Source organism: Macrosteles quadrilineatus, unplaced genomic scaffold, assembly GCF_028750875.1.
Source record: "Macrosteles quadrilineatus isolate MER2022 unplaced genomic scaffold, UCM_ALF_1.0 Scaffold_1__1_contigs__length_201487025, whole genome shotgun sequence".
In the NCBI taxonomy this organism is placed as follows: domain Eukaryota; kingdom Metazoa; phylum Arthropoda; class Insecta; order Hemiptera; family Cicadellidae; genus Macrosteles; species Macrosteles quadrilineatus.
In genome coordinates, this window is record NW_026542594.1 from 168409505 (window position 1) to 168436626 (window position 27122).

The 27122-nt window shown below is 38.1% G+C and overlaps 1 protein-coding gene across 3 annotated transcripts in view; it reads left to right on the forward strand.

Annotated features, from left to right (window-relative positions):
* Positions 1–27122, forward strand: part of LOC128989437 (uncharacterized) — a 229961-nt gene that overhangs the window by 199806 nt on the left and 3033 nt on the right. For 2 of the 3 annotated variants that reach the window (XM_054411332.1, XM_054411339.1), the window contains one exon: positions 24286–24529. In XM_054411332.1, the coding sequence (XP_054267307.1) occupies positions 24286–24529 (244 nt within the window). Of the gene's footprint in view, positions 1–23686; positions 24530–27122 lie in introns of those variants that run through there. The other variant, XM_054411343.1, reaches the window with a different exon arrangement.

Sequence of the window (27122 nt, forward strand, 5' to 3'; positions counted from 1 at the left end):
GCTCCCGTCGCATCCAATAAGCTCTGAGACAAAAGTCGCCGTGGATCTGCGACTTAATGTTTTAAGTCCATGATCCTCTTATCACATCCTGGTTCTTATCATTGAATGAACCGTTCTGATAAAAACTGTTCATTCGAAGAGTTGATGAATAGGTTGTTAGAACTAGGTGTACTATAACTATAAGATAATAATATGCAGCAATAAGCCTTCTTTCACACTAGCGCGGTGCGGCACCGTCCCGCACCGTCGATGCGGGGCGACTCGCAAGGCCCTTTCACACTAGCTGCCCGGATCCGGGCGTTTTCAGGCTGAAACTTTGTGATTTTTGGATGCATTTCATTCAAATAAATAAAAGTAAGGTGGTTATGCTACTTGTTGTATCCGAAAATAAAATACAGTGCCCCCTTGCTAAATAACCTAATTGGATTGATGCCGTGTGTGTAAAAATGTCAATTCCTTGTGTTTTTAAAAGTTATGGTGACAGCTGTGGGATGAATCTCGCACTTCAAACATGATCTCAAATATGTAATGACTCACTTTCTACTCTTGTTATGAAATATACTATAACATCTGGGACTATTTTTTTATTTCAGTGCACTATAGGAAATAAAGTAATTCTGTAGTTGATATATGGTTGATATTTTTATGCACATATTTATAGGTGGTTTTAGCTTAAACAACAATTCATTTCCTTCCATATATTTAGAAGAACATGTAAGTGGTCGTTAAGCTAAATGTTTTTATATTAAATAAATCAGACATGTTTAATAAAATCGTTTGTAAAAATTTCAACATGCAAATGAAAGATGGTTTGCTGCAGTTGGGGTCTCGTCATACACGCTGACCTTCAAACTAAACCAAAATATAAAGCTTGACCAAACTAATAATCTCTATATAAATTTCAACCTCAATACCAAGAACAGCAAACTTGCCTATTAACAAGAGTACAACAAAATCAACCACACTCAACCACTGATATGCATAGACAGCTAAAACTACTGATTTATGTGCGGGCAAAACCAGCCCGTCCCGCGCAAGTGTGAAAGCGTACATAAGAACCCATGATCTAAAAACTTTTCTTGCGGATTCGACCCGCATTGGAAGTTTAGGTTCGTGCGGGTGATTTTTCAACCCGGACGGAGGTTTAGGTCTGTCCGGGTCAACCCGCACTGGTGTGGAAGCTCCCATATGATTCAATAGTCTAAACAGCTTCGTCCGGTGCGGGACGGTCCCGCACCGCGCTGGTGTGAAAGAAGGCTTAGCAGCTTTCTGTACTATAAACATGACAAGGAAGCCAACTTTGTCGGGTGACTGTAGGAAAAAGTTTTGTAACATGTGTTTATAACAAGCCATCCACACTATAGCTTACAACCGATAATTTACAGCAATATCATTTTAGTCAATGAAAAATAAAAATGTTATAGTCCGAGAACTAGGTCAAGGACAGAACAACTTGGTAAAAAAAGGTGTGGACAATCTATTTAATTCTGCAACATGTGTTGACATGTCATACCAGATTAAACGGATTGCCCACACCCTTTTTTACCAAAATTTTGAAAAGTGAATTTACTGTGTGTGTTTTAAAGATTTCCAAAATAAAGCTCCCGTTGCATCCCGGATAAGATAGTCCCTCTTTGTAGGGTGTTCGGGGGTTTCCATACCTCTAGGCAGACGCAAGAGGTATTTTGTATCTCCGCGTCTAATGATTATCCTATTGAACCCCAACCACTCAACAAAGAAGTACTTCGTACATCTTTTCATTTTTCTTATCCGGATTGGCTTAGGATCTTCTACTTTGACTTCGCTGGAGAACGAAGTGCTATTCTCGGGACTTAAAACAGGAGAGTACACCTCCTCGTTTAAATCACAAGTCTCGTCACTTCGTTCTCCATCGATTGGTCCCTCGTTAGGACAATGGTGACACAAAGAGAGAGCAAAACACAGTTTTCTTATTCGAATTAGCTCTTTGCACTTCTCTGAAGGAGAACTGCAATAGAATGGACGAGGCCGAGAAGTAGGAGACGAAGCACTCGCAGCGAAGTTTCGAGAAGTTGAAGTCATAAGAGGAGTGATGCCAAATGGTGTTAGCTGTGGACGTTCTGGCGAAGTTTTGTTACAGCCAGAAGTTCTGGATCTTTTGGAGTCCAATGCGTTTGAAGTTACCAACATTTTGTTAGTTGGAGCAGATGACTTGGATGGAACATAAGCCATTGCAAATTGCAAGTACAAGTTATTCTGTAGTAGTTAGCAGAGCTGTTTCAAGTGTGACTACAACGGGCAAGAGTGGCAGTGTGAATGCTGTGGCTGGCCAAGCGAACCTGTATTTATACCGGTTGGGTGTGGTGGGAGTTTGCGTGTGTGTGTGTGAGTGAGTTGTGTATACTGCTGTATGTGTGCGGGTGCTCCCCTGTTTGCCTCTTCGCGCTGTGTGTCTGTGAACTGGTTGTTGTTCGTTGATGTTATAGCCCAAGGAGCCGAAACCCCACTGGACTAAGCCTGCTCTATGACCATGTCCTCTTCAGCTCACTTCAAAATAGTAAATCAACACGTCATGTAATAGCGAATCATCGGAAATTTGGGACTGTACGAAATTATTGGTTACGCCAAATGCCTGATAAAAACCGTCTCAAGGTTGAATTGAATCAGTAGAAACAACCATCTTACTATCTTACATCTTCTTCACCCTGTTTTGTTAATCTAGGATAGGTTAATGACCAAACAGTGATTGTTATTGACTACAGAATCGATGAAACCAAACAAGGCTGCGCGTTTGACGTCAGCGATCGCTGATAGTCTAACCAACGGCTTGACTGAGTTTTTCTTTCACTATCTACGACTTCTCCGCTATGGCACTATCCACGTCATAGAAATATTTTTCATCAACATCACAGGTTATTGCTACAGCGGATGTTACAAATAGTGTTAACGGGATCGTTGTAGCGATTCATAATGGCGGTACCAATTTCTAAAAGAATTTTGATAAGAATTTGGTAAAACATCATAAAATTCTCCTTGATCTTCTCTATTCTATCTGAGAGTCTGAGGTTTAGTCCCGAGGCCCTACTGAAGCCCTTGTCTCGCCTTTGACCAAGGTCGTCTGGTTTTTTACCTCGCGTCTGATGGCATCAATAGTCTAATGACCTCAGGATCGTCTTTTTAACCGCTCCCGACCTTTGAAACTCTAGGAGAAGAGTTGTGTTTCATTCAAATGATGAAGTCTTGTCAGACTGAATAATCAATGTCAAAACAGGTTAAATAGTTTGGTAGGATCTTTGTCTCATTTCATCTTAGTGAGACAGGGACCCTTTGTAGAAGATTCTCCCCACGTTTCTGTTGTGATCAAATAGTGTGTATTTATTGGTACACAACAATTTTCTGGTATTTATATTTCATAGAAAATTGTAAAGATATTCCTGATTCTTCTGCAAAAGATAAGTCACACAGAATTGTTATCGACATTGGTTTTAAATATACTTAGCACATGGAACCCTTTAATTCACATAGTTTAAAAACGTATTTAATTTTATTTTACAATAAGCTTTACACAACTATACTAAATGATTTTTGCTGTAACAATAACGATTCGGTAAGATGCCGAATGATGTTATGTTTTAAAAGCTACTAGTTCAATTTGATTAGTCGTTATCTAGAAGTACAAGATCTGTGCAATTACAGTATACTTGGCGATAATTAAACTAACTCAAGCATAGAACTGTTGTATAACCTCAACCGAAAACGTTTCTATTTAAATTTCTACCTATCCTCGTAGATGGTTTAAAATCCCAAGGCTGTCCAATGATCAGGTAAATCCCTGGTAGAAATCCAAGTCTGGACCCAGGCCCGGACCTTTATAATAAGTGGACCGCATTCCTGGCTTGCAGGTGTTTTATAGATGTATTGTAGTTTGATAGTTCACTGTCACCTACCCTTGACTGTTTGCCAAATGGGTGCTGAAGGCAAAAACTTCCATCGTAGGAATTTATAGATGAAATGAAGAATTAGCAGGGAAACGTCTATCTGTAGTTTGTATATGAAATCATGTTGTACAGTTGTAACGGCCGAGATTTGTTTACATAATAAACATGACTCAAATGATTTGATCGGGTTCTTTTGTGTAACACAGAACCCAGGAAACTCCCCACCTAACTCCTCATCGATGAATGTATATAGTTATAGTGTATATACTCCGTTCAAACAGCCGTGGCACCTGAGGGATTAGGAGGCCCCAAGGGTTTCTATGAGTTCTCCTAATCCGTCAGGTGCCACGGCTGTTTGAACGGAGTATAGGTATAGTTATAGTTTAGGTCATAAATGAACCGAACAAAACTAACATCTTCGATCATTAAATTTATACCACCGAAAGATATTGGGGCTGTGGCTAGGTTTTTTGGTTAGGATGAAATAAATTAAATTGTTTTTGTTGGATCCTAGTTTATCCTTCCATTGCATAAGTAATACCTGTCAGTATGCTGGATTGGTAAAGAAAGGCTAGGTTCAATAAAAACCTTACTTAAAGAGTTACAAGTATGTACCATCAACACAATCAATTATGGCTATTAAAATTTTAAGAACGTTATTATAGAATTAAGCTATGAACTATTTGCGGAATCGTCGTAATTAGTATACTTGTATCTAACTTATCTCAATCTCACAGTATGAAGTGAAAATAACGTTGAGTTTGAAAATCTATACATTTTATGTGTACGCCAAGGAATCAAATTTGTAAGAAAGCCTCAGATAGGTTCAACGAGAAGGGTAGCTAGTTTGAAATCGTGTTTAAAGAGATCTACTTAATTTCTAAATTTCCCACCAATACAGCAGAGTAAGTAAATTAAAATCATAAATTTGGCGAAGCTGACGGCATGCCTGCCGACTGTGTTCCAATGTCCATAATTGTAAACTTAAATCTAATCCTTCCCGGTTAATTCTGGAAAGATTTGGACAGCTAATTTTGAGATTGAGAAACTTCTTGGCTCTTCTCAAAACTAGATGCATCTAGTTTCAGGGACTCTACATTTTTATTTTTCAGGTACTGTAAATTGGAAGCCCTTACGACGCTAAAACGCTAAATTATTTAAGCCAACGAAAAAATCTGATTTTCGAAAATAGCTCAACCAACGACCAATTTCGATTAGGTATAGTAGTTTATGGTTCTTATAATCCTAAACAGGATGGTACAGCCCCCATTGCTGTAAAAACTATGGTTCAAGAGTTATTGCATCTTTTGTGATTTTACCCATAATATACCAATATTTCTCCCACCGCGCCCATGTAAAGGGTTAAGTTCCAAGCTAATGGGAGAAAGTATGTGTCACATTGCTGATACCGTTTATTTCTTTGATTTTACAATAAACAGATCTACAGATGTACCAGAAAGACTTTTTCTATTAAATGTTATTTCCTTGTGCATACTGTATTTCTTTCAAAGAGCTATTTGAATTATTTTTGTGAGAATAGAGGCAACCAATTACTAGCGTGTTCTATAAGAGTGGCAAAATATGAAATGTTGAACAATCAGAACAATATATGGTATATTATGAACCAATTGATTCATTGTTTGTTCGACTCACTTATCAGCTCATTTTCAAGAACCTCCACAGTGCTAGTGCGTCACTCGGCCATTGTAGCGGATGTACAACTCTTATCAACAGATGTGAGTTATCACTGGCAGATGTGGTTACAGCTCTTCGATGCGATATTACATAAACCTGTCCTCAATGTAAACAAACATACGTCAATAGTACATAATCTCCAAACATCTGCGATGCAGAGACACAAAACAATGCAATTTTGCCAACTTCTGACTAAAGATTAAGATCAGATGGAGTCTCTTTTGTTCATCTTTCTCGATCGCCAAGTTTAGTTGTATTAATGTACTCTAAAAAGTTAAAATATACATTTTAACTGGATAATATGATAGTACATGATAGCATTTTTATCAACCATTCACAATCCATTACAAGATCATTGGAATTTTGGAATATTGAGCAAAGAGTATGTGCGTAGTTGAAGGTACAGTACTTATAAATATAACTTGAGTGTATAATGCGTTACATGAAACTTATTAGTAATTACTGAATCATAGCAACTGATTATTAGTGGAGGCTATTTCCAAAAATCTGATTGATTAAGGACATCTAGGTCCGGTTTTTAACCTCCACAAGATCCTTCAGGCTTTTCTGGGACCCAAAGAGCTACCTTACTCGAAAATACTTGTCACCGATGTTTCCATCACACTCAGTTGGTCCAAGAAACGAAAGGAGGCCAGTCGATGAGTCTGTTGTCAAACTTGCTTTTACCGAGAGCTGATTTGTTCATTCAGTCAGTAGAAAGGCGCGAGGTTCCTGAAGTACTCGTTATGTAAAGGGGGCTTCCCAGGGCTGAAGACGTAAGGGGAATATGTGAACAGCACTCTTGCATCCTGACAACTCATGTTTGTCTGACAAGATGAGGGGGGTTCGAGAGTTGGAGTGGAAATGTATTTTAAGATACCTAGTGATGAAAAAAGAGAGGTTCTAAACCTTGTCCACTTTTGTTGATAGATTGACCTAATTTCTTAGATCATCTTTCTTTGTAGAAATTGCGAAAATCCGAAACTTTGATATATTACTTGACCTGGTTAAGACATTGCTGGTTCAAGACTAGTCTTATCAATTTGGTCACCACGGTCTTGACTGGCTTACAGCCGTGTTTTAACTGTCTTTAGTTCATCGCACAGACCAGTCAGAAATCTCGGAAAATTCACAAGATGAGGAAATTATGTATATCTTAACCACAAATTTGATCAAAATAACCCATTGTTAACTCCATTTTAGGAACTTCCGAACTCCTGTTTATCATTGATTCTCCGAATTATTTTTCTCACTTTCGACAAATAACCATACTGCTTCGACAATTAGTGCTGTTGCTCTAATTTATTTTCCTAAATTACCAAAATAGACCTGACCACATATCTAGACGTCCCAGTGGCTATTGTTAGAGTTGGTGACTTATCACTTATCACTTAGTTTGGGGTCTAGCAAGTTCTAGCGGTGACAGCCGTCAACCACGTGATCGCTTCACGCCTACGTTGAGTTATATAACTGTTACACTACATATAACACTTCGACCTCGGGTTGTGTTGAATGAGGGATCTACTTTGTGTTGAGAGAAAACATTCGGTTCATCCAGATGTTTCTGGTTTGGCTTTCAAAATCCCTCCTTGTGCAGATAGAAGCTAAACTTCTACACTTCCTAAACCACAGCTTTCAAAACACTGTTAAGTGTACTATCGAAACACACAATAGTGGTTTGGAGTATACTTCTTGACTCCAAAGCACCAGCAGTACTCTTTTCGAGGCGCTTCCTTCTCATTGCGAAGTCATTGAGAAGTATGAAAAGGGTTTGATAGATGGTTTAGGTCGACAATATCCTCATGCACCACATTTCCGAGGGTACCGGTATGGGATCTGATACTTTGAAGAGTCAAAGTGGCGGTTTAAATTTTTGCCATATCTGGTTTTGGGTATTTTGGCAAGTCAGTTTCGATGATAAGGATGGATGATTCTTTACTGTGGGTCTTTCCTCGATGTCTGCTTTACGTTCTGTATTGTTGTGGTGTTCACCTTTTTTTACCACATCGGAAGGTTGAATATTTACAAGAGTGACATACGTAACCAATAAAAAAAAATTCATGTGGTGATCCCAAGATCCAGTTCAGTTTCGTCACAATAAACTGTTCGGCAACCTTTCTGGAAAACATAAATGATTCTTTTCTGATGCAAAGATTACGCTCTTCGAGGAAAGTCCTTAAATAATTTTACATTTTATTTTATTAGGATGTTAGCATGTCCTGGAACAGCTGTACCTTGACAGTACCGACCCGATGACCTTGTCACTTACGCAATGTCACAGCTGATCAGCTGATATCCGGAAGACCGTGAGTCATACAGACTTTCGCAGACCACGGCTCTCTCTCAGAGCCTTGGCCTCGATGTACCTCTACCTCAACCCACCTCACAGTCCCTAGGATTGGCCCACAGCTGTCATGGCCACTCACACTGACAGGGCTGCAGATGTCGAGGACTTGCAGATGCACTCGGCACTCGTCAAGGACAAAAGTAGTATTTGTTTCTGTCTCTTGATTTGTAAAACCTAACCTAAACTGAAGGTTTAGGTTATTGTTCGTGGATTTGTAGAAATGAAAGTGGAAGAAATTGCTATTCTTTTAGTGTATATATTTTATGACTTGACCACAAATTTTCTTTAAATCCAATATTGTGTGATGGAAAATTTCATCTGTTGTGCTATTTTGGGGGCTTTTATTATTTGAGATTTCATGTTGTTTGTTTATTCATTTTTTGCACGAATGGATTGCTTGAATTGTCTCAATATAATATTGCAATAAAGGATTTTCATGACGATTCGGAATTTAGAGTCTGGCATCATCTTCTCATTTGCTATGTTTTGGTTCTGTCCGACCTGAACACAGGGTTTTTACCGATTTGTAGTGAACAATTTCCAAAACTAAAAAATAACGTTTTGTTTGCTTTCTGTTCTCTTAGCTGATTGACCCATTTGTATACTTGGTAATGCAATTTAGTATGAAGAAGATTCTTAAGGGTCTTTGATCCACTGGCAACAAAGTTCTGAATTTCAGATTTCACCTAACGTAAAAATTAAGAAATTATTTTTAGATAATTGTGTATTTTACACACAATTACTGAAACTGTTGGTCAGTCTTATCCTGATTCTGGCAGGCACGCTACCATTTGCCGACGGACTCTTGCCACGAAAGGTCCTCGCCACGCCACGGATCTTTGACAGGAAATGAGCCTGCCCCAGGTACTAAGGGCGGGAAACGGAAGTTGATTGACAAGGTGGCCGCCATCCCGTAGAGGGCCACAGCACAGCTGATCGGTTCGTTCCGCAGTTCCGCAGTGTTCGTCTGGCGGTGAAAGTGTAAAAAATAGGCCATCCGTTCCCAGAGCTACAAAGGACCTGTTTGGTAACGGGGAGCCATCATTGAAACTGTTACACAGTAGTCATTGTTGGTTTTGCATTATTTGGTGTTAATTTATTCTTTAATACCATTGGTAAACTAGTTGCTTCCCAGAATTTGGCTTTGTTTCTGCAAGACTCAATGGTTCGTCTTCATTGTGTGCTAGTAGTTAGTTAAGCTTAACCAAAAATTTACAATAATTTCCCATCAATCAGTTGACCTCTTTAAACAATAACCTCTATATTTGTCCGCTGTTTACTCACCTCTCTAAATTTAAGATTTCTGTCAATTGAATCACCGGATCTATGGATTTAGATTAATCGTCAAGAAAGGAATCAAAACATCCAAAAATAAACTGCATATTTAGGTTAAGACCTGGTTTAACAACAGATGTATTATGTAAACTGGGCTGGGTATGTATGTGGAACAGTGGCGCAAGTTGACCCTGAGCTGGGAAGTATAGATAACGGGAACGGGAACGGTGGTAGGTAAATGTAAAGCGGTGTTTACACTGTCGTGGCGCCACGGCTAAAGTCAGGCGTGTAGGTGAGAAATTTTCTCACTTTCTTGACAAGCGTGGCCACGCTTCGTGTAAACAGTGAAGACGTGGAAGCAACAGACGTGGAAACCCAATACGCCTGTTCCCCACGCCCTTTGGTACTAACCAAACCGTGTTTGGTTGCTACGCCTGTTGCAGGCGTGGCTAGACGTGGGACGTGGTGAGGAGTCATTGTCTTTCGTCTCGTCGTTGTGTGTACTACGAGTTTTAACTATTATTCTTTAAAGTCAGTGGTTTTCGTCTTAGTTTTTAAGTACCATGACGAAAACAAAAAAAGTCTATAACATTGACACAAGTCGAATCAATTAAACCCGGTGAAAACAAAGGGATCTTTAAAATTTACGGAAGTTCAAACAATTCGAATGCTTAGTGAACCTTGTTTATTTGATATAAATATTAAAAGCTATACAGCTTGGTTTCGTTTTTTTTTTTAATAACACTGAAATGCCGAGCTATTTCATCAGCTAAAATAACACTCGTTGTAGCACAACCTTCAATAATTAATCTTTTGGCACAATCCATAACGCACCCGTAAATAAAAATTAACACGCCTTTAATGGATACGCTTTTACCAGAAAACTGTTTACACTACACGCCTGCTTGTGGCCGTGGGACGGTACCGTGGCTCCACGGCATTTGCGTACGGCTGTACATTGGCGTGGCGACCACGCGTGTTATGGACGTGGCCCCACGACAGTGTAAACACCGCTTAACTCCACACGAGTGAAGTGATTGAGCATTAACATAAGCACGTGGCTGACCATGCTGAGAGCTGGAGAACAAACGAGACTTCTACGTCAACAGAGCAACTGTGACACAGTTGGTTTATCCTTTCATATATGCTGACAACACAAGTTCACTTGAATCGAGTATGAAAATGTGGTCGGGGCTGGAGTCCTTATTTCACAAAAATAATGTATCACAAAGTTGTAAGTTTTTTGTTTTGCTTTTCTTCACGGCTTGATTCAAAATACAACAAGGGAAAATTCTCGAAGTGGTCCACGATGCTATGGGGAATAACACTAACCGCAAACCTAACCTAACTATTGCATTGCGAGAACTGGGTGTATGTTGACTTGACACACTTCGTAGAAGCCATGGCCTCCTTAATGTCGACGTTGATGAAATCGTCGGAGAAAGTGATCAAGGAAAAGTAAACTCCTTGACTTTACTTTCCAAGCGCCAGACCGGCGACGTAACCGCAGATGTAATGGCGCCGGTTGTGGGTGGCTGTGGCTGTGAGATATGCAACATGAACGACGAGATCATGATGGCTCTGTGTGAGATCAAGATAAAACGCGATCAGGGTGGCATTGGTGGTGTACAGCGTGTGCGGGTACTTTGTGACGAGGCGAAGACAACTAGTATGTCGAGAAATAAATTGTGGAATTGGTTACTGTAAACAGAATTTTATTTCTGAAATGTTGAAGGAAATAGACATGGGCTGATAAGCTGTGTGTGGGTTATTCAAATTAAGTCCAACAAATGAAATTTTAACGTAAACCTTTTCTGGTACAAAACAGTAAAAGGTCAACAAATCTGCAAACCTACTCAATAGAATTTGCCTCTCTCCTCCTCAGAATGTATCTCAAATATGAGACTGGTTAAAACTCTTCAGGAAATTGGAATAATTCGATCAATTAGGCTTTGCTTCCATTAACCTTAAATGTGACTATTATTCATAAATTCTTGAATTCTTTACAGACCGAAAGGTCTCTTTGTCAAGAGTATAATCTCTGTTATTGAATTTTCTGCAAACAAAAGCAAGAGCTAACATTCGTCAGGGATGCAGCTTGTAGGGGAGAAGAAGATGGTAAAAGTTTGAGTCAAATCTGAGTTAATGATTTGAAGTTTTTTCTAAACAGAGGAAACATATTTCATAAACGAACTGACATGAGAATCTTGTCAGAAGCACTGAGGATCCTTTGCGAATTTGCATCACCGTTCGCGATCCAGGAAGTCCCCCGCACCCAGTCCAGGCCGCGACATAATGCTAACGGTTCCACAGAACTGTTACTTCACCTGGAGCTGGAGCCGTTCAATTAATTGTTGTACCAGTGACCGAGTTGATTCCTGTTTAGATACCTGGACGCTGGTCGTCCCCTTGTTGATGGATTTTGGATCAAACATTGATGTCCTCTTTAGAAGCTCCACTTATTCGTAGTAGACTTCTTATTCGTCTAGATCTCGATCATTGATTGGACGCTTATTTTCTTGACCACTCTAATGTATAGTTCAAATAACAATAGTTCAAATATGTTACTATTGACATTAATCTTAATATACGAATAATGATTCTAGATTTTCAACCGACCAGAGATTAATAGAATGTGCATATGGAAGCCCAGCTTTCTTTTACAACGATAAGTCAATAAGCCTTCGAACTTTTCTGCATAACAAGCACAGACCAAAAAATAAGTTATTCCCTTGTCCGTGGTTACAAGCAAATCATGACCAGTAGAACTCCAACCGCAAATTAGGTGGAAAATATAAAATTTACTTTTATCTCATCTCAACGTAAATTACCATTCGCAAGCTTTTAAACCTTGAAGCATATTTGAATGAATTTTTTTATCAAGATGATTTTTCCTTGAGTGGTCTTTGTCAAAGTTCTACGGCATTTCCTTGTATTTCTTGACGTATATGTTTGTATATGACTTCTAAATAAAAAAAAATTAAAAAACAACCACTTGCAACAAGTGTGCAAGTGTGTGTGTGGAAGTGTGTTCCAGGTACGTCTGTATGGGGGAAAAAAATGTGATGATTAATATATTTTCGACAACGATTTAGGTCGAATGTTTGACTAATTTAGAGATTAATAAAGAGTCACGCCCGTTTATAGATTACGTGTTTAGTCGAGTTCCAGAGGTTGAAAGTCGTTGGTTGTCACAGAGTGTTCTGGAACTGTCAGACTACAGTATCACTCTCTCTTGACAATTCGCTTTCTCACTCCTACTCGCCAGGGGACTTTTGTTATTCCCCCCATCTTTATTCTTTCAGCAGCAACGCATTTTCCGAACTAATATTTTTAAATGCGTTGATCTTCAAGGAGATTCAATATTTTGACAGTCGTAGCTTATCTGAAATCAATTTTTGGACTGTCGTGGTTTTTATTTATTTTTTTTTTTACTTGAGCATCTTTTTTTGGGGTAATTTTAACCTTGTTATTTACTGATTGTCTACTCCTACTGTATCAGTATTCGATGTTAAGACCAGTAAATGCTTGTCACCAAAGTATCGGCAAGCCAGACTCTTAGTGTCCATTTGGCCACTTGAAGTTAATTATACATCGCCTACAATCTACATCACCATCGCGAGGTCGTTTCATCATTTGTGTTCCCGCGATCCCGCGCTACACGCCGACCTCCGACCAACCCTCCGACATATGCGAAAAATCCGAATATTTTGGTGAGTAACAAGTGTATAAAATAGGTACAATTGTATTATCGTTGATAGAAAGTATTCAGGTGCGCTAATAGTATTCAGTGGATCAGTTAATATTCTACTTAATATTATCTGAAAACATCTAACAATAGAAACAGCTGATCTGAATTAGAACTATGAGAATATAACAGTTTCAGAACCACTTTAACAAATATTCTATCACTGGACACTTATTTCTGGAAAAAAAATCTGTAGTAAAGTGTTTTGACCCTAGTTGAATAATATTTTTACTTTTGGACTTTTTAAAACTCTCCCAATATGTTTTGATTTTCAATTATTAACTTTGACGATTTGTGTTTAACTAGAAGTCCGCTAATAACGTTATTATTTTACACACAGTACAATAGTAATTTTTTCACTGACAGCAATTGTATTGGACGAACCTTCTTGTTTTAGGTTGGATGGATACAAAATGATTAACTACATACCATGTTTAAATACTTTAATTTCTTATATAATCATTGACCTGTGAGTATGACATTTTCTCAAATGTAGTTACAAAAAGCTGTGAATAGTCATTAACTCAAGCAACAAAAAAATTATTGAAATTGTAATACGAAAATACCATGTGATTGTGGTTTCAGTGTCGGACATTGAAAGAAAATCAGTAGCAGTATTCTGGCGATTAGATTGGCCCTTGATCAAGATGGCAGTGGCCAAGTGTACAAGTATTACCACTTCCGGGAGGAAACGGATATTGTCAAGACTTCCAACTAAGATTCAGTGAAACACCTCATATACACATACGCCTTTGTGTATAAACAACTCATTGTGACTGCTAACATTTCTTACGATTACCACAGTCCACAATGCCCTCGGTCTCGGTGCCACGACGAGTACTGGAGCGGAACATAATTATGCTTGTAGCATTTACTGTTGCAGAACATCTGGACATTTTAAAAAGTCACCGTTACCCGTGTACAATATGTCACGTTGACAGTTACTGGAGCGGAACAGATATGAATGTAGCGGTTACAGTTTCGGAACAGAGGCGGAACTTTTTAAAAGTCATCGTTACAACATATCACTGTTGCAAATAATGTCGCATTTGCGACACTAGAACAGATAAGTAGGTGGGATCTATTTAAAAAGTGGGCCGGGCCGCTACTAGAGGTTAGGTTAGGTTCTGATAGGTTAAGTTAGGTTGAGAAGGTCCAAACACGTCGACCACAGCAAGTACGTGGTGTGGTGTTGGGAAAGGGCTATGTTAGGTTAAGTTAGGTCCGTTCCCTTACGATACACAAGAAAATTCGATTCTCATGACAATATATCCCAAAGTACCAATACTCACCATTACTAAATCACTTAATTGAGACCACAACGTGCCTTGAGCATGCAGGGTGAGTGTAGAATGGAGTGAGATAGCCCTTATCAACCAATCTCCTAACTACGATTAAATACAGTAAACCCAAAACACTTGATGAAGTGTTATTTCATCTATGCCAGGATTATCCTTGTAAATACTCAGATCAGCTGATATACAGTATACAGTAAGTAATTGTTGCCTGCACTGTGTATTTCCCCCAGGATGATGTGAGTCAGTAGTTTGTCAATACGAGAGTCAGTCAGTCGTCACGTGGAGCAGACTCAGATGATTCACGGTGGAGCCTGCCTGATAATGGCACTCCTTATCTCACCGTCACCGACACGTCAAACTTCAGCCAACCGATGAATGAGACTAGAGGCTACACTAGTTCGTTCTATATACATTTTTGAACTAACCAAACTGTGTTCCTTACAATATTCTGCCTTGTAGAGTTGCTGCATACTTTTTTGTAATACTGTACTGAAAATGTAATCTTTACACTTGTTCAAAATCCCAACTTTTTTCTATTTTTTTGTCGGACGAAGTTGCTACAGATTTGATACCCTGAGTATGTGATCTTTTATTTTTCCTATTTACAGTACTTTAAGTCGGTCCGTTCTACATGATCAGCTACATCTTCAGAAATGGTACATTCAAAGATAGCTGGATTCTCTGGTGGTTTTAAATGTTACATTAGCTAGCATTTGTGTATTGTTCTCGAGTCTGTTGTAAGAAGTAGTTGTGCTTGATGTTTACGATAGGCTGATACCAATATAATTATAGTTTTGCAACTTCCTCAATGGTTTATACGTTGGAATGTCTGATCAGACCTTCGTATGATGAAAAACTAGCTTCTCATGTGTAGGAAAGCAATTAAGCAATGACAATATTGCTAGTGGGTGAGGATATTCCGTCTGTTTACTTGACACTTGACGCTTTGTGAAAGTAGAAACCACCCTCTACTCAACAGTAAATTTATTTTACACAAGAGAAACTGTGACAGTTACTGTTAGAGCCCTCCGGATGTTTACTTCTTCTTCCCCCTATGTCCAACTGGTCTAGGATCACTATATCACTATAATGACATGATCACGTTGCCATGACATAAACCAACTCTAATATCAATATAAGAAAGTGTGCCTTGTGCAGCTTTGTTACTAAATAAACTCGTTCTTTACCAATAGATTTACAATCAATCAATTTATTGAAAGTCCAATACTTTAGGACAGATGGGTTTCGAGCCATGACAAAACTTTCTCGATCAAACGTTTAGTATGAAAAGACTATTTTAAGATGGAAATACACTTTAATACATAATGATTTTGTCTAAATTAAAATATGCTATAGTCGCAACAATATATGTCCTGATAATATTAGGAGATAAAATGTCACAAAGAAATTTAAGTACTTTCAAAGTAATCACTTCAGGAATCAAATTGGTGATTTGAACTATTATGATTGTATTTTGTATCTCCAAAAAATTCTGATTTCGATGGGATTGTAGAGAGTTGACGAACATAACAAACTGTTGTGGTAGACTATGGGTAGACCCAATAGAGACACTGATGATTGGGCCGGACCTTCTCTGGCTTCACAAACTCTGCCGATCGTGCTTCTCTCCTTAAGCCCCCCATACACTATCGAACATGCCACCCGACCTGACAACCTGACCTGACGACGGACCCATCATCCAACCTGACTTATGTCGGGTGTTTCCCACACACTATCGAGCATGTTACCCAACAAGTCAGGTGAAATATTAGTTCTGAGATGGATTTTGAGACGACTGTTAGCTGTTTCAGGGGGATTTTCAGCGATGATTTTAGGGATTTTTAGAGCCTATGGAACTAGGCTCTTAAATTTTCAATTTTATTTTTAACGAACTATAAATCACACTCTGGATACAGTTCCTTGCACTTTTCCATCAGGATATCGTGCCCCTATGTGCATGTTTGTTGCAATAGAGTTTACTTTTGACAGCCCACAACGCCTTCTGGTCTCTGTAGAGTTAAAAATTCTGACCAGAACTGTTTATTATTATTAAATGACATTATGGAAAAATGGGACGGTTATCACGCACAACTCGCTAAGTACAAGTTAACTGGAAACTGTGGCCAACATGTCAGGCGGACGGCTCGAGTCGGGTGGTGCTACCGGACCGAGCATCCGACCTGACATATCCGTCGAGCATGTCGGGTCGGAACCCACACACTGTCCAATATGTTCGACAAGACGTCGGATCCCGACATGTCCGTCCAACATGTTGGATAGTGTATGGGGGGCTTTAGGATACATTTTACTGTGTTCACTTTTATCTTTGGCAACTATACCAGCGGGTAATCAATAGCACAGAAAACATGTCAATAGCTTGTAAATAAACCGTTATATCCGGTTGTGCTGGTTAAACAACAAGAAATAATTATCAAATAACGAAACCCACATAAATATATGTGCGTTTAATGTACATGACGTACAGGGTGAGTTTTAATTGTCCCCCCCCCCCAACTTTTTTCTACATTTTTTCAAATATCAATCCCAGACCACTTCCAAACATTGTTGGGTAGTAAGTACTTCATTTTGACAAGGTGGCCATTTCCGGCCGCCATCTTGGATCCGCCATATTGGATGCAAAATTTTTTTTTCAAATGTAAAGGTGAGGTTGTGACCCATTATTTCGAACTAAATTTTTACCCTGATTACAATGCCGCAAACCGTTTAAAAAAATCTTGATTCATTCTAAAGTTATGAGGGCTTTTTAAAACTTTATTTTTAGCCCATTTTAACATTGTGCATTTACAAACTAAGACCATAATCTCAAAATAGTGCTAGATAAAGATAAGTATACACTACCAGTAATTGTCGACCTATTTTCACTTGGTTATGACTGATGTATTTTTTTCGGCCGCCATCTTGGATCCGCCATTTTGAAATGTGATAAATTATTTTAAATATGAAGGGGTTGTTGTGACCCATCATTTCGAACTACCTTTTTAAGCTGAACTTAATTCCATGATCCGTTTTTCATTTTCATTTTTTGATTTTGAAATATTGACATTTTTAACAAAAAAATTTCAAGATTTCATAAATAAAACTTGATAACAAAAAATGGATTGCGGCATTGTCTTCAGCTTAAAAAAGTAGTTCGAAATGATGGGTCACAACAACCCCTTCATATTTAAAATAATTTATCACATTTCAAAATGGCGGAACCAAGATGGCGGCCGAAAAAAATACATCAGTCATAACCAAGTGAAAATAGGTCGACAATTACTGGTAGTGTATACTTATCTTTATCTAGCACTATTTTGAGATTATGGTCTTAGTTTGTAAATGCACAATGTTAAAATGGGCTAAAAATAAAGTTTTAAAAAGCCCTCATAACTTTAGAATGAATCAAGATTTTATTAAACGGTTTGCGGCATTGTAATCAGGGTAAAAATTTAGTTCGAAATAATGGGTCACAACCCCACCTTTACATTTGAAAAAAAAATTTTGCATCCAATATGGCGGATCCAAGATGGCGGCCGGAAATGGCCACCTTGTCAAAATGAAGTACTTACTACCCAACAATGTTTGGAAGTGGTCTGGGATTGATATTTGAAAAAATGTAGAAAAAAGTTGGGGGGGGGGGACAATTAAAACTCACCCTGTATGTATTTCATGTATCCAGGCGATTCTCAAGAATTATAGATCTATGAGACTATGAGAGAGTTCATGATGGATCCTAGGCAAATTATTAAACAGTCGTAACCATTAACTACCAATTACCATTACCAATATTTTAACTGCCTATCTATACATAACGCTAATTATTTATTTGGAAAGTAATGTAGTAAAATGTAAACGACACACCACAGCTGAATGTACTGTAGACATTGCAAAAGTGTCGACACAATCATAGAGGCTGTGCCTAGTGTCGCCAAGATCACGTGACCACCATCCACAGTCCACGTGATATTAAAACGATAAACTAAATTATGTTGCTAATCAGCTGACTATCTCTCACTCGGTCAGTATTTTATTCTGCGACTTAGCACTTTGGCAAGGTTTAACACAGTTACACAAGGTAGTGTTCACCGTTTATCAGGAAATGGTGTTTTGAGGTTAATTGAACCAATTGTTGACTTAGTGACGTCATTTTTGCAAGTTGGAAATTACTGTTTCATATCAGATGTGCAAATTTACCAAGTAATGAACACACTCAGTATAGGTATGTTTCATTTGTGACAATCAATGCAATCTAAATTAGTCGTTGGAACTTCTTATTGGAAATGAGTCTGTGGTTGGTTTATAAACATCTACATTACGAGTATTATTATTATCACCATCATTATCAATCGAGATGGGGACACCACTTATTGGGCGTTTATAATAAGTGGGTATTTTAACCCAAAGATAAGTGTAGAGTGTAGAATGAAATGAGTGTGTAGCTTTGTTACTGACTAAGATCAGCTGTTTCGTTAGCCAGGATCATTTATTTATAGGATCAGGAATAACTTGGTCCAGTTTTGAACCATCGAAAAGCTACTGACTTTTCTCAGCTTTTTTATTGCTAGGTGAGCACTATAATATCTCAGTTACCTAGCCAGTTTGGTACAGTGGTAGTTACCATAGATACTATGTAGTTACCCTTAAAGTGATTTTGGTCCAATAATCCTTTAACAGTCCAAAGAACTGCAAAACACAATTTACTTTACTGTATGCTTTATATTCTGTTGGTTGGTTATGTTTATGTTTATGGTTGCTAATGTTTATGTTTTTTCTTCCAACTATACACTTAAGTTTGCCTACATTATCATTATTATTAATTTTTCTCAGTTATATAGTGATATTAAATCACAAACTTACCGATCACTCTAAAATCTTCAAAAATGCACGATATATAAGATAACACATTATTCTTTACTTCACGTCAAACATTGTTCTATGTAATTTCCCACTGTCCTGGGTTTTACAACCTGATCTTTGGTTTGTTTTAGATTAAAATTATATCTTACAGCAAAATATTTAAGACAATCGGTAGTGAATTCTTAGCTGATATCGAACACGATATTGATATTGTTGTAATATTTGTTTTCCCAAATTTAAAAAATACCCCTCAACTAAATATCTACCCCCAGCAGACTGTGTGATAAGGAAGCACGTTACCCCTTGACCTTTGAATTCCCAATATCTTGCTGGTTCCTGCACCCTGTACCCTCAACTCCTCGGCAGTCCTTTCGTCGTCGTCGTCGCGTTCGCGGGTGTCCCATCTCTAGTCATCATGTTCACCACCTTCTTTTACTTCTCACACGCCAAATACAGTATATGGTAAGCCACAAGATAACAATCTACTCGTAGAGAATTAAATTGTTATATGTGTCATTACTATGATGATGAGGTGTTGAACTATAGTTATACTTTGTAAGTTACACCTCCCTGAAGATTAAAAACATTTTATTGTAAAGCATTTTTGACGTAAGCATTGCATTCTAATGTATGTTTAATGTAATGCACTTTTAACCGAAACACATGGATTTCGTTGTAAAAGTATGTCTCATCTGTTCTTGCAGTTGTTCGATTTTAGTGGTATTTAATTAGTAGGTAGGTGCAAAGTATCCATTACCTAACCTGCTTTAGTAATTTTTGAACTGTGACAAACCTGCCTGCTTAATAGTAGTTAGGCCTATTAATAATTGAGTGATTGTGATAACACTTAATATTTATGAACATTTAACACTCCAGATAAATTTATTAAACGTTGTTTTAAAAGCTACAAGACTAATAAGCAAATATTTGTTGTAATCCTCGCTTAAAAAAAAACAATACTGTACTTGTTTTATTTTACCATCTGGACTTAATCGATATATGTTTTGTTGATTTTTGGCAAGACAATTAAAATGTGTTGCCGTAAATATAACACTTTTGGTTCAATATCAATAAAAACTATCTATCTTTGCTTTCGTTCGATGTTTTTGCATTATGGATCAAATTTCTCACCAAAGTCAGTTGTGCTGCGTGAATAGATGTTTGTTATTGTTTAGGGGAAGAATACAGGCCTATGCCCAGAAAGGACGGGTAAATTTGTTGATACCAATTTCCTCGTCAAATTTCCCTTGAACTTGTGCACAGTTCTTGATCTAGTTTTCCTATGCAGTAATCGCTAAGACAATAATCCAACATAACAACCAACCACATGGAATTATGGAAGTTTTTCGAGTGGCACGTAATCTCATCGCCTAATCTTAATTAATTTATGGACCAATCCACGTGTTTGCTGAAAGATAAGGTAATGTTAATCAGCTGAAAATTACCACGTATGTTCATGACAAGAGAGAGCTTGTAATCAGCTGTTTTCTAGTAAACGTAGTTATGCCCAGGTCGTGCTTTTTATGGGGGGTTTAACAGTTAAACTTATTTTGCGCAATTATAAATATGTTTGTGAATTCAACAAAACTGTTGTAAAACGTGTTTTTATTTTGTAACTCAGTGCGTAGAAACGTTGTTTTGTACAACTTATCTCAGTCTTGTTTAACCCCTAGTTTTGACTCTTGATTTTATTTTGCATATATTTTTTCATTTGCATATGACTTGCAGCCATAATTGATAGGTAAACAATATTATTTCGAATTTCCTACACACTTAGTGACATCCTTTAAAAGTTTTCCAATTTTATTTATAGGCTACACTTAATGGTAAAATAGTTTTAATTAAAAATAAACTCAAACCAAACAACATGTGTCAAATATGATCAAACAAATATCAATCAAAATATTTAAATTGTTTTGTCTGTCTAATAAATATTCTTATAAAATATTTCTATTTTGCAGTTCTTTAAACCTCAAACCAGGCATATATTTTCGATGAATAAAAATCATCTATAACACAAAAAATAAAAAATTACACATGACAGAACCCAAAATACTTCAATAAATAAACACCACACGATAAAGTTCGTGTAGTGCGCATTTCACCGTTTCTTCTAATTACTGATGATGGCAATAATTGCAGCAGTTTGAAGTACAGTACACTGGTGTAGCATCACGCCACTGCATGGCAGATCATGCGCTGGCAAACAATTAATTAAATGTGTTCAATTAAGTCGACGAGAAACTTTCTTCTGATTCTCTACTCTAAAGTTCGTCCTCCAATGTGGTCGATAACGATAAGCCAAGTTTTAACTAAACTCTCTTCGATAGCCGAAGCGAATGAGGGAGGCACGAAAATGCTTAATTTTTCGTTCTGCAACAACAATTAAATAAATAAACATATTTTTTGTGCATTTTATTGATTTATAGCTTAAATCAAAAAATAATGTCGATTATGTTAGGCCACTGTAAACAAACAGCTGTTACAATTCTTAAGCCAGGTAAATGTAAGAGGAATGCTTCGCCAATGTAATGAAAATTTGAATTGTTCAGATATGTTTAATTTGTTTAAATATCGTCAAAGGAAGGTTTATTATTGTGGAATAAACAATAGCATATTAGGATAGACACAAATAAATCGTAATAATGATACGATGTATTATAAGCTACTCTGTTCTATTTTATTTTCTTCTGCGAAATTAGTCGATGTCACCATAATGTAACTGTTGGGGTTGAAATCAGCTGTTACTATTGTTTAATAATTATCAAATATTTTAAACAGCTGAACCATAAACATAGTCAATAATTAATTGATATCGGGTTAAATCAGCTGTTTCTACTGTATTGTTGTCATATTGGTTCAGTTTGTACGTCATGGTCAAACCTGAACTGGCAAGTGCATCAAACAAATGAAAAATTGAATAAATTTTGCTCTTCATAATAGGTACAGTTAATAAACTTTTAGGATGTAGACGAAGCATAAATATGTTGTTTTCTATTGTTGCATTGTTGACAAAACACTTTCACATGATAAAATTGGAATTACACACGAAACCTCTAACTCTTTAAGCCGTGCGTGACGAAGAAGTCCAATTTTTAGCTAATCCACTTTAAAACATTAATTTTAGGGGTATTTTTGTCCTTATCTTTGCCTGTATACCCAAGACTAGTTATTTTAATTTATAGTAATCTACAGTGTAACCGAAAATAAGTGCTAATGATTTTCAAAAATTCTTGAACAATGTAGGCAATTTGAGTAAATTTAAATTGTATGGTGATGTTGATGAGCATATTTAATTGATATTTGTTTCGCTTAAATTGTGTTAATGAATATCTCGAATTGTGAATTATAATACAAACAAAACCTAGGTATTCTTGTATGGAGAAAAATTATTCCAAAAACTGACAGTTTTATTAACGAATACACTGAAATAACAGTTATGAGAGTTATGCAGATTTGGAGGATTATTTTTAGTTGATTTTTCCGTTGGATCTTTTACATAATCTTTACAATCACCCTGTCCTTGTCGCGGTATCAGTAAGTTGCATAACACAGCCTCCATGTAAATGCTTGTATGTTTTGTGTTTGAGACAAAAATGTTCCATCAACCAAACTGAGGTGATGTGACCCTGATAACCTCTTATCAAATCGACCCACGGGTCTCGAAACTACTTCTCATCACTCTAAAAATAACTTCGCTCTTTTTACGATTTCCCTCTTCTTTTAACGAAAACTAGTCCATCAAGCGCTATAGATTAGAATTTCACTAGTAGACTTCTAAATGTTTGCCTACTTTAATGCTAAAGTACAGTACTATATCGTGTCTCCTCAGAGTTGCAGTTTTTTTTGTATTTTTCGTACATTAGGAATATCGAATACGCATTTAACCCCGATACGCGACTAGCTTTCAGTTAAAAGGAACGGAGCCGACTAGAACAATCTTTAGCACCCTTAGACACTAACTACGACATAAGAGTATTTTCTTATGACTGCTCTTGTCTGCGCTAAGACATAGACTAGAAATATTAAATTTTATTCCTATCCTTCCCATCCGTTTGAATACAGGGATGGACCACAAAACAAAGTGTAGCTGTAGCTATTAAAAGAACGAAAAAGAATTCTTCACTTTCCCTCCAATTACATTATAAACAAATATACACTTAGAGCTATATAGGCTACAATACAAGTTTTGTTCATTATAATGACTACTTCGGTGAGAAACTATTACTGTACCTTCGCATTATGGATAATTTTTTGTAATGTCTCTAGAACTAAAAACCCGATATTCTCAAGTCAATTAATGCGAAAATTTTACTCGTTTACCAATCGACAAAGGCAGTTCATAGAGCACGGGGTTGAAATTGTAACAATGAGACCGAGGGGTGGTGTACACGAGGCGCGACAGGGGCGCGGCGGAAAACCGCGGCGAGTGTGAGAACTAACGAGTGCAACGCGAGCCACCATTGGTCGAGACTGAACATCTGTAGCCAATGAGCGCGCGGCAGCTCGTGACGTCACGGCTGTCGTTTAAATAACCTCGTTTGACGCGTCGCCCGATTCTCAGTCCACGCCGACAGCGTTTCGCTGGTTGGTGGTGCGTTGTGTCAAATGGTGGTTGTCCGTCGAAGTGCTAATAATCACACAGTTTTTACACTGTACACGTGCAATTGGATATTCTAGTGTTACCCTGTGCTCGGTGCTGCTTCGTGTGGTTACTGTGTCTAGTGGTTCAGTGGAGATTCAACTCCGTGTGTTGCGTAGCGCGGTTTGGAAACCTGACGTTGCGTTTTCACCCGTAGAAGATGTTCAACTCCTAACGGGCCCGTACTCTCGTACAACCGACTGTGATATTCAGACCAAAGTGTTAGCGGACCTCGTCGCTTACGTCGAACCGCAGTGACCCGCCCCGCGGTTCTAGGCTGTGAGCGACATTTATCTGGTTCCTCTTAAGTTAGTTAAAATGCCCAACAAACAGGTTACGTTCGGTGACGTGATCACCTACCCCAACAAGCCGAAGTCGGATAAGTCCGAGGCGGAAAAGACGGTTTCGATCAAGAACCGCTTTAACTGCGGAGCTCTTAGGAATAGTCTGAAACTGATGGCAGGTGGCAACGGCAATCATCTGATCGCCATTCGTTTGGTTCGCAGCAAGCTGAGGAAGCGGGAGGACAACCTGCACACGACGGTGACGACGAACCATAACAACAACGTGATACACCATCAGCAGCAGACGCAGCAGGTCCCTCAGCAACAACAGCAGCCTCAGTGCCAGGAGGTGGTCGTCTCCTGCCCTAGAGACAGCCAGGAGTCTCTGCCTCCGCCCTTCCTGTGGACCAACAGCCGCTGCTCCACCACGGCCTCCTCGCAGTACACCCTGTACAACAACGATGAGGTATGTCAACCAACACTCATTGTACAGTAGTTTCATAGACTAAAGGGGTGGTAGTTTGTAGTAAGTCAAACAATTCATTGGAAACACCAATGACTGTAGGCTATCTTATAGACTTTCCGAAGTCTTTAGTAGCCACAGGCCAGTCCTGTGTGTTTAATTTCATATGTAGACAGATCGACAGATCACAGGAAATATTCACCGATCCTTTTCAAATTATGCCCCTGGTTTCACTAAATCAATGGAGACCATTGACTTATAGACCATTGTAATATTTTATAGACAATATAAAAATGGTTCACAATTTAGCCCCTATTAGACAAATATGAGGTCCTTTAGTTCTAATGTGGTAGTCAAACTCACAACATGTTTCGCCTATTCAATAAATAGGCATGTAGTATGTACCTTATCGTCTAGCGTAATCTTTATCACAATCTAATTCAAACAATTAATTACATTTCATTAGGATGAACTGATCCGAGAATAAGATCTTTGTCTTGTGATTGTTTCGGAAAAGTTGTTACAGTAAATCAGTAGTTTTCATATTCTTTTTCTCTTAAGTTGCTGTACCGTTACTCAAATTGTATTCTACACTTTTTAGGCCCTGATTAAACATTTAAAACATTAAGCTAAGCTAAAACATAATTAATTACACTTTTTAGGCAGATCACATTGGGGCATTTTTGTCCTTGCAGATTAAAAAACAGTCATTGATTTGTTTTGTACACTAAAATCTCCCATGTTTAGTACGTAGTGCGTTAGCTTACAAGTTTCGTGATGAAGTTTACATAAGTCAGTCTATTTTAGCGCTAACATTGATAGCCTATTTATGTGAACGTGTCGATTGATAAGGGGAGCGCAAGCAGATCGTCATAATGATAAGATTCAAAACATCCAAGTTACAAATCAGTGTTTTTACATAGGTTATTGTAAATTTCTTGTAAAGTCAGGTATTAATTTTGTGTTTAACGATAGTTTCAAAAGTCAAAATCAAAACATCGCCGCGCCGCGGCGCTCCGTTTTGAGGGGGTCATTGGCCTCAAACTCTTTTTACCAGTCCCGACATTGCCCTTGATCTTGGAGGGGGGATGAGTTCAAAACCCGGACAGCTGTTTGAAAAATACGTTACGGGTTGTAATCGTCGCAACGAGTTCACTGACTCGGGAGGAGAGGATTGCCCGAGTAATGGTGACTGAAATATAGACACTTAACTCGTCTATACGCTATAGACACTCGCACACATATACAATGCCATCTTATCGATCGTAAATGTAGAGGGCAATCGAGTTGATTACTGCCACCTGAAAAATAGTAGGAGATTTATATAGGAGATTTATCTTGTTATGACAAGTTTTAGATGTTTAGCGTAGGAGATTTTATTAGGCCCCTAGACCAAAATCATGTTTGAAAATAATTGACTATGGAACACTATGTGTATGCAATTCAGGCTAATCGAGCTGTATTACGTGGGAAACCGTTGAAATATAAGCGTATTTGACTTAACACTTTATTTTATCCTTATGGCTTTGTTAGTTAATGCCAATGGTTATATATTGTTTGGAATAACGATACTGTACACCAGCGCGTGACCGCCACACACGACACGCGTCTATTATTGAGCCGCTATTTCCAACCTCGGCAAGGGGGAGACGGTCGATGTGCTGGAGGCCGTGGGACCTTGGGCGAGGGATTGGGCGACTGGGGTGAGGGATGTGACGAGGGTGCTCAGGATCGATAGTGTTGTAGACCTGGGGCTGAACAAAAACCTTCTCAGGGGCTGTGGCCTTTGAATGCACCGACTGTAGGTAGAAAAAGAAAATATCCGACCGTCTGAGGCTACAAAACACGATTTCAAAATACGTTATTTTCGAAAATGCTATTTTACTTGTTATTTAGTTAGTCTAAAGTTAGGAGTTTAGTCCTAAAGAATATCCCGTACACGGGCTTCTACACATGAGTACAGTTGTGAAGCATTTTACGTCCAATTGTTTTTTGTCAAAAAGGCTATTTGGGGAATTTTTACTCAACATTTTTTAGTATATTGAAACAGCCGTCCAATAACCTTTACTTTATACGATGAAGATTAGTATTTCAAAAATGTAGGGACCAATCACTTTGGCGGGTTATTTGTAACAAGTTCAAAATAGAGCAGTTTCTGGATCATTAGACAGAGAATTTACTGAAATTATAATGATGTTTGGATCTAGATGTAGGATTGTAGGATTATAGGCCTACAGTAGCGGTACACTCGACAACAGGTAGGATTTGCTGCTCGAATCTAAATCCAGCCAAATCACACAACTATTACAAACTAACTTTCACCAAAATACAGTTACAGTACCTAAAATAACAAAGCTCCGCGTCAGTGCAAACCAAATGATAATCAATAGACCTCGATTACACAATTATGGTTTCCGGGGACAGACCAAGGTAGATATCGGTATTCAAGGCATACGGGTGACACTGCATTGACAATATCCACAACGCCGAGTTACCGAGGTCCCGGTCGAAGGTTTGTGCCGAGGCCGCCATGGCGAGGCTCCCATCATGCAGTTGTTTGAAAGCGCGAGGTAATGACGGACGAAATGATGGTGAA